Here is an 8,158-nt window from a genome sequence, read left to right on the forward strand (position 1 = left end):
GGAAGACGACTTGTCCGTTAAGGTCCAACAGTAGAGATCAAGAAAGGAAGAGGCATGAGGAGGAGTACAACAGAACACTGCTCTCTAGGAAATTGTTTACTGATGTAAACTAAGTTGATGCAGTCTTAAAATGATGATTCTAATCCAGGTTTCTATTTCAGGAGAAAGAAATGGCTCATAATCGTTACTAAAAAAAAGCTTTATCATCGGCACTAGTGAGGATAAAAAAAAACGCTCTCTGTAAGTTACATACATATGTAAAACATTCGCGCATTCCTTTTTTTGACATTAGCTCACTAAAACTCTGTAACTAGTGTATTAAGCAAGCAAAGGCCTTACCTCCAACAGCTGGTGTTATCGTGGCGGGAAAAGGGAAATGCCGAAGTGCTTCAGAAACTGCCGTAAAGCAGTACCTCTGACAGTATGGCAATGTGTGACGTCATCGCATTTTTTAACGCCTTTTTAGAACAGATACGTGACTTTAAAAAATGCAATATTCAGTTGAGTTTATTATCTTTGCCCCTCCTTTTGAACGCAACTTCCAAATTACTTGACAAAAAATTATATCGAAAAGTGGATTCTGAGGATAAAACCCCATAGGCTCCCATTAATTCTGGACTCGCCTGCGAGCGCCCCGCGTGGACAGAGTTTATTACTGCAACCAGTCCAGAAAACCGAAACTAACCAGCGAGTGCCTGTTCTCCTCATATTAGACATTCTCTGACATCGCCACCTCTGACAACACTGACATCTGAAAATTAGCGCACTTAGTGAGTGCGGATAGTGTACTTCGTTTAAGGGTGCTGATGGAAGTATGGATATTGGAACACGGCACTGGTCATAGGTGAATTCTGCGACTCACCGAAAAGTCTTGGTTCTTTTCTTGATACAAACGCTAATTCTAAACAGCATTTTACACATAGCCTATAATAGGAAATGCTCAAAGGTATATCAACTAATCAAACACTGACTGTAGCTCTTTATGGAGAAAGAACAGCGGTGATGGACCGTACTAAACGCCCTATCCATTGTATGGGTAGGCCTATGTTAAAATGCTAATCAAATCAAATCTATTTATTAAGCACATTTAATAACAAGTGGAAAGATTGGGGGGAGGTCATATGTTTTATTTATGTTTTTGTCCTAATGCACAACGTTTTATCGACTTCATGCCTGTCTACTTCAAAACAAGATTGAAGACTTTTATGTTTGCTTTAGCTTTCTGCTCCTGAGTTTGTATTTGTATAAGGGTTAGAGTCCTGAGTTTTGTTTGTATTTGTATAAGGGTTAGAGTCCTGAGTTTGTTTGTATTTGTATAAGGGTTAGAGTCCTGAGTTTAGTTTGTATTTGTATAAGGGTTAGAGTCCTGAGTTTGTAGAGTTTGTCAATGTTGATACGTGTACCTCTATTTTACTAAAATGCCATTTTAACTTTCCCTTTATTTTCTATTTTTCAATTTAATTTTCTCACTTTCTTGCACTTTTTACTAAAAAGCCTTTTTAACTTTCTATTTTACTCATTTCTTTGCATATGTTTTCTTTTACTTATCTATTATTTTATTTTATTGTATAACAATGTTTATATGTGAAGCACTTTGAGTCTGCCTTGTGTATGAAAAGTGCTATATAAATAAAGTTGCCTTGCCTTGCCTTGCCTACTTCAAACTCGTGCATGTTGCAGAAAATGTGCAACAGCGCCCCATCGGGTGATTCGGTGGGCTGCAGAATTCGGACCTTCGGTGTAACACCGGCGTACCATACAAGTGGATTACACCATAATCGTTGTAAACCCTGGTCAGACTATTGCCAGAACTAGCTCAATCATAGATTGCGCGTTGGTCTGGGGAAGCTGCTGTCATTTTCTCCAGCACAACAGGCGTGATCAACGCCTCTTGTGCTGGGGGGGAAAGCCAGCTCGGTGGGGAAAAGCCCACCGAACTCGGTGAAGTAGAAAGAAATGTATTGCTCTTCTCCAGCATGGATATATTAAAGAATTTCTCCAGACCCTTGTGCAGGGCAAACTCAAATCGACGGCAGAATGAGCGGGGCTATCCAGTCTGTAAACCCTACACCGAGTCGGTGTCCCTAGGTGGCAGCATATCGCCGATGAGTTGATAACATGTCGCTTTCTTCCCCCAGAAGAAGCTTCGTTTCGTTTTTCAGGAAACACGTTACACTGTGTGCTACCATAACATATCTTGGATAATATAAATGTGAATTTCTGCAGGTTCCTGCGGCCAGCAACTAACACTGTTTCGCTTTGCAATTTCAGTCCCAAGCCACGAGAGATGAGCCATTCTTGGAAGATGCTTGGTGCTGCTGGTCATGGGGACAGACATCCTCTGTTCGGAGGAGCTATATCAGCTAGAATCCCACACAGTGCCAGGGACATCAGTGATGTGAGAGAGGTTCCAGACAACCAGGAGGTGTTTGCCCATGGCCACACCGACCAGAGTCTCATAGTGGAGCTGTTAGAGTTCGAGAGTAAAGTCGAAGACCAAGACGCCGCGAAGTATCACTTTGAGGACATCGCAGGGAGTAACAAGGCACTGAAGCCGGGGACATGTGATGTCACTAGTGTTGTGCCCCTCTCCAAGTCAGAGCTCTCCCTGTCAGAATGCAGTTCTGCCTGGCTGCTGAATGGTGCACAATGTGTATCTAAATTCAACGAGGAAGCCAGAAATGCTGTGACGATCCACCTGGGACTGTTTCGGCTACCGCAGTTCTCCACAGACGTCCTAGTAACTTTCAACGACCCCCTCAGCATCAGCCCCGACAGCAGCAGCATCAGCAGTGCATCCGGAACACAATCTTCAGAACCATGGACCGTGCAAGACTTCCATCGCTTGTTACACTCTTTAACACTACACGATCCTGGATTGTTTGGTTAGCTTGATGGGACCTCACTCTGCCCAGTGAATAAAGTTTAAATTGCCTACTAAACATGCCTATGTAGTTATAACATGACATTTCACCTCGGGAATCAATCAATTACAGTTGTACATCGTTGCAGAAGAACGATGAAAAACTAAAACAAACAAAAACTGTCTTGTAATTTAATTAACTTGTTTTGTTGTAAAAAACCTGATGGCCTTATCATGTTTATTTTGCTTTTTTATTTTTTGGAATAAATCCAATTCCTTTAGGCTATATGAAGAAAAAAAAGGATTTAAAAACATGGCCTAAATGTTATTTTTTTAAATGTTGGGTTAAGCCAAGAGCAAGCTGCTTTTATTGACAATAGGCTACAATAACCTTTGAAGGTGTGACATGATCTTGAGGGCAAAATTGATGACCCTTTCTCTCAAAGGAGACATTATACCACCGGGGTCCTCTACGAATAGTCAAATCTCCTAACCTTTATGCCTCCTTTCCTTAACCTGTGTGGAAAACGTCATCGGGTGAAGGAGAGATGAAAGGGTGGTTCCTTTCGAACATAAAGACTGCACTGTTTCAAATGAATTAGGGCCTTTACGAATAGCCAGATCTCCTAACCTTTATGCCTTGATCCTTTCCTTAACCTTTGAGAAAAACGGAATCCTGTCAAGGAGATGAAAAGGTGCTTCCTTTCGAACATAGGAAAAGACAGCACTGTTTAAAATGAATTCGACTCCACTCTTCCTAACCGACGTCATTGCGCAACGGCGAGTATTGCCGACCTCTAGCGTCTCTAGTGTGAAACTACAATTTTCCGAAGATTGACTAAAACAAGGGCTCTTTGATCCATGCGTTATTGTCGTATTGATTTCAATCAGGTTATCGCCAACAGTGAGAATCACTTAGGTCGGACTTGGCCAACGGGAATATTTAAGGCCACTTGAATTCCAATTCACATGTGGAAAAAAAGAGGCTAAACTTAAGTCTATAGTGATGTTGAAATTAACTGCCCACTGTCTTTCTTAAATGTGAAGTTGGCATTTTCTTTTCTTATGGTGTATTTGATGTGCTTAATAACCAGCAATAAATTGATTCATATATATTCAAATAATTATGTTTCTTTATACCGCGTCTCTCATTAGTCTTCGCGTAGTGTCGATAAACTTCGTCTGTGGCACCGTGGTGAAGTTAGTTTTAGGTTGGATATTCGACGGATATTCAGTCCAGTTCCAGCCGCGACTTCCCGGAGATTTGCACGACAATAGCAGCAGGAGAACGGTTAGCGCACCTCGCAGAGCCTCGCGGTGAATCGCTGGAAACTGATTTAGGGACCGTCAATAAATTACTTCACGTAAATATATCAATACAAAATACTTGCAGTATTTTTAATAGCTTCCATGCCATGTGACCCAGTGACTCCAAACCAGTATCCAATTGTAGAACTAAACTCTAAGAAGAGGACACACCACTTTTTATGGTATTTTAGTGCTTTCTCTATTTTATATGAATATTAATATGCAGGAATGATCATATTTCTTTCAATAGCTTCCATGCCATGTGACCAAGTGACTCCAAACCAGTATCCAATTGTAGAACTAAACCCTTAGAATAAGACACACCACTTGTTATAGTATTTTATTCCTTCCTCTATTTTAAATGAATATTAATATGCAGGAATGATCATATTTCTTTCAATAGCTTCCATGCCATGTGACCCAGTGACTCCAAACCAGTATCCAATTGTAGAACTAAACCCTTACAATAAGACACACCACTTGTTATAGTATTTTATTCCTTCCTCTATTTTATATGAATATTGATATGCAGGAATGATCATATTTCTTTCAATAGCTTCCATGCCACGTGACCCAGTGACTCCAAACCAGTATCCACTTGTAGAACTAACCCCTGAGAATAGGACACACCACTTTTTATGGTATTTTAGTGCTTTCTCTATTTTATATGAATATTAATATACAGAAATGATCATATTTCTTTCAATAGCTTCCATGCCATGTGACCCAGTGTCTCCAAACCAGTATCCACTTGTAGAACTAAACCCTAAGAATAGGACACACCACTTTTTATGGTATTTTAGTGCTTTCTCTATTTTATATGAATATTAATATACAGGAACGATCATATTTCTTTCAATAGCTTCCATGCCACGTGACCCAGTGACTCCAAACCAGTATCCACTTGTAGAACTAAACCCTGAGAATAGGACACACCACTTTTTATGGTATTTTAGTGCTTCCTCTATTTTATATGAATATTAATATGCAGGAATGATCATATTTCTTTCAATAGCTTCCATGCCATGTGACCCAGTGACTCCAAACCAGTATCCACTTGTAGAACTAAACCCTGAGAATAGGACACACCACTTTTTATGGTATTTTAGTGCTTCCTCTATTTTATATGAATATTAATATGCAGGAATGATCATATTTCATTCAATAGCTTCCATGCCATGTGACCCAGTGACTCCAAACCAGTATCTAATTGTATTATTAAACCCTGAGAATAAGACACACCACTTGTTATGGTATTTTAGTGCTTCCTCTATTTTATATGAATATTAATATGCAGGAATGATCATATTTCATTCAATAGCTTCCATGCCATGTGACCCAGTGACTCCAAACCAGTATCTTATTGTATTATTAAACCCTGAGAATAAGACACACCACTTGTTATGGTATTTTAGTGCTTCCTCTATTTTATATGAATATTAATATGCAGGAATGATCATATTTCATTCAATAGCTTCCATGCCATGTGACCCAGTGACTCCAAACCAGTATCTAATTGTATTATTAAACCCTGAGAATAAGACACACCACTTGTTATGGTATTTTAGTGCTTCCTCTATTTTATATGAATATTAATAAGCAGGAATTATCATATTTCTTTCAATAGCTTCCATGCCACGTGACCCAGTGACTCCAAACCAGTATCCAATTGTAGAACTAAAGCCTAAGATTAGGACACACCACTTTTTATGGTATTTTAGTGATTTCTCTATTTTATATGAATATTAATATGCAGGAATGATCATATTTCTTTCAATAGCTTCCATGCCACATGACCCAGTGACTCCAAACCAGTATCCACTTGTAGAACTAAACCCTGAGAATAGGACACACCACTTTTTATGGTATTTTAGTGCTTCCTCTATTTTATATGAATATTAATATGCAGGAATGATCATATTTCATTCAATAGCTTCCATGCCATGTGACCCAGTGACTCCAAACCAGTATCTAATTGTATTATTAAACCCTGAGAATAAGACACACCACTTGTTATGGTATTTTAGTGCTTCCTCTATTTTATATGAATATTAATAAGCAGGAATTATCATATTTCTTTCAATAGCTTCCATGCCACGTGACCCAGTGACTCCAAACCAGTATCCAATTGTAGAACTAAAGCCTAAGATTAGGACACACCACTTTTTATGGTATTTTAGTGATTTCTCTATTTTATATGAATATTAATATGCAGGAATGATCATATTTCTTTCAATAGCTTCCATGCCACGTGACCCAGTGACTCCAAACCAGTATCCACTTGTAGAACTATACCCTGAGAATAGGACACACCACTTTTTATGGTATTTTATTGCTTCCTCTATTTTATATGAATATTAATATGCAGGAATGATCATATTTCTTTCAATAGCTTCCATGCCATGTGACCCAGTGACTCCAAACCAGTATCCACTTGTAGAACTAAACCCTGAGAATAGGACACACCACTTTTTATGGTATTTTAGTGCTTCCTCTATTTGATATGAATATTAATAAGCAGGAATGATCATATTTCTTTCAATAGCTTCCATGCCATGTGATCCAGTGACTCCAAACCAGTATCCACTTGTAGAACTAAACCCTGAGAATAGGACACACCACTTTTTATGGTATTTTAGTGCTTCCTCTATTTTATATGAATATTAATATGCAGGAATGATCATATTTCATTCAATAGCTTCCATGCCATGTGACCCAGTGACTCCAAACCAGTATCTAATTGTATTATTAAACCCTGAGAATAAGACACACCACTTGTTATGGTATTTTAGTGCTTCCTCTATTTTATATGAATATTAATAAGCAGGAATTATCATATTTCTTTCAATAGCTTCCATGCCACGTGACCCAGTGACTCCAAACCAGTATCCAATTGTAGAACTAAAGCCTAAGATTAGGACACACCACTTTTTATGGTATTGGAAGCTATTGAATGAAATATGATCATTCCTGCATATTAATATTCATATAAAATAGAGGAAGCACTAAAATACCATAAAAAGTGGTGTGTCCTATTCTCAGGGTTTAGTTCTACAAGTGGATACTGGTTTGGAGTCACTGGGTCACGTGGCATGGAAGCTATTGAAAGAAATATGATCATTCCTGCATATTAATATTCAAATAAAATAGAGAAATCACTAAAATACCATAAAAAGTGGTGTGTCCTAATCGTAGGCTTTAGTTCTACAATTGGATACTGGTTTGGAGTCACTGGGTCACGTGGCATGGAAGCTATTGAAAGAAATATGATAATTCCTGCTTATTAATATTCATATAAAATAGAGGAAGCACTAAAATACCATAACAAGTGGTGTGTCTTATTCTCAGGGTTTAATAATACAATTAGATACTGGTTTCGAGTCACTGGGTCACATGGAAGCTATTGAAAAAACTGCAAGTATTTTGTATTGATATATTTACGTGAAGTAATTTATTGACGGTCCCTAAATCAGTTTCTAGCGATTCACCGCGAGGCTCTGCGAGGTGTGCTAACCGTTCTCCTGCTGCTATTGCCGGGCAAATCTCCGTGAAGTCGCGGCTGGAACTGGACTGAATATCTGTCGAATATCCAACCTAAAACTAACTTCACCGCGGTGTCGGTGGCATGTTGCTTTAAATATTGCCGCAGTAAAGAAATATGGGATAGGCCTACCACTCTCTCCTTTCCTTTCGCAAAGGAAGCTCAGGAGTAACCAATGCTAAAGGAGGGTTAAAGGAAGCATCGAGGCTCCTTTCGGCGTCTCTAGCGTGGAACTACCGTTTTCCGAAGTTGGACTACAACAAGCGGTCTTTGCATTCTTGTATTGATTTCAATCAGGTTGTCGAGAATCACTTATGTCGGACTTGGCCAGCGGGAATATTTTTGGCCACTTGAATCCCAATTCACATGGGGGAAAAAAGAGGCTCAAGTTAAATGTTGACGTTGAAATGAACTGCCCCTAGTTGTCTTTCTTAAATGTGAAGTCA

The 8,158-nt window shown here is 38.9% G+C and overlaps 1 protein-coding gene across 2 annotated transcripts; it reads left to right on the forward strand.

Moving 5' to 3' along the window:
• The first annotated feature begins 788 nt into the window (after positions 1 to 788).
• On the forward strand, positions 789 to 3,176 carry rangrf (RAN guanine nucleotide release factor). Of its 2 annotated transcripts, none has more exons than XM_030373272.1 (2): positions 789 to 844; positions 2,272 to 3,176. In XM_030373272.1, the coding sequence occupies exons 1-2, from the start codon at positions 807 to 809 to the stop codon at positions 2,888 to 2,890; spliced, it is 657 nt and encodes a 218-aa protein (XP_030229132.1). In that variant the 5' UTR covers positions 789 to 806; the 3' UTR covers positions 2,891 to 3,176. The 2 variants fall into 2 exon arrangements, with proteins under 2 accessions (XP_030229132.1, XP_030229131.1); XM_030373271.1 differs by lacking the exon at positions 789 to 844 and adding an exon at positions 2,080 to 2,177.
• The last annotated feature ends 4,982 nt before the right edge of the window (positions 3,177 to 8,158 follow it).

Source organism: Gadus morhua, chromosome 12 (assembly GCF_902167405.1).
Source record: "Gadus morhua chromosome 12, gadMor3.0, whole genome shotgun sequence".
In the NCBI taxonomy this organism is placed as follows: domain Eukaryota; kingdom Metazoa; phylum Chordata; class Actinopteri; order Gadiformes; family Gadidae; genus Gadus; species Gadus morhua.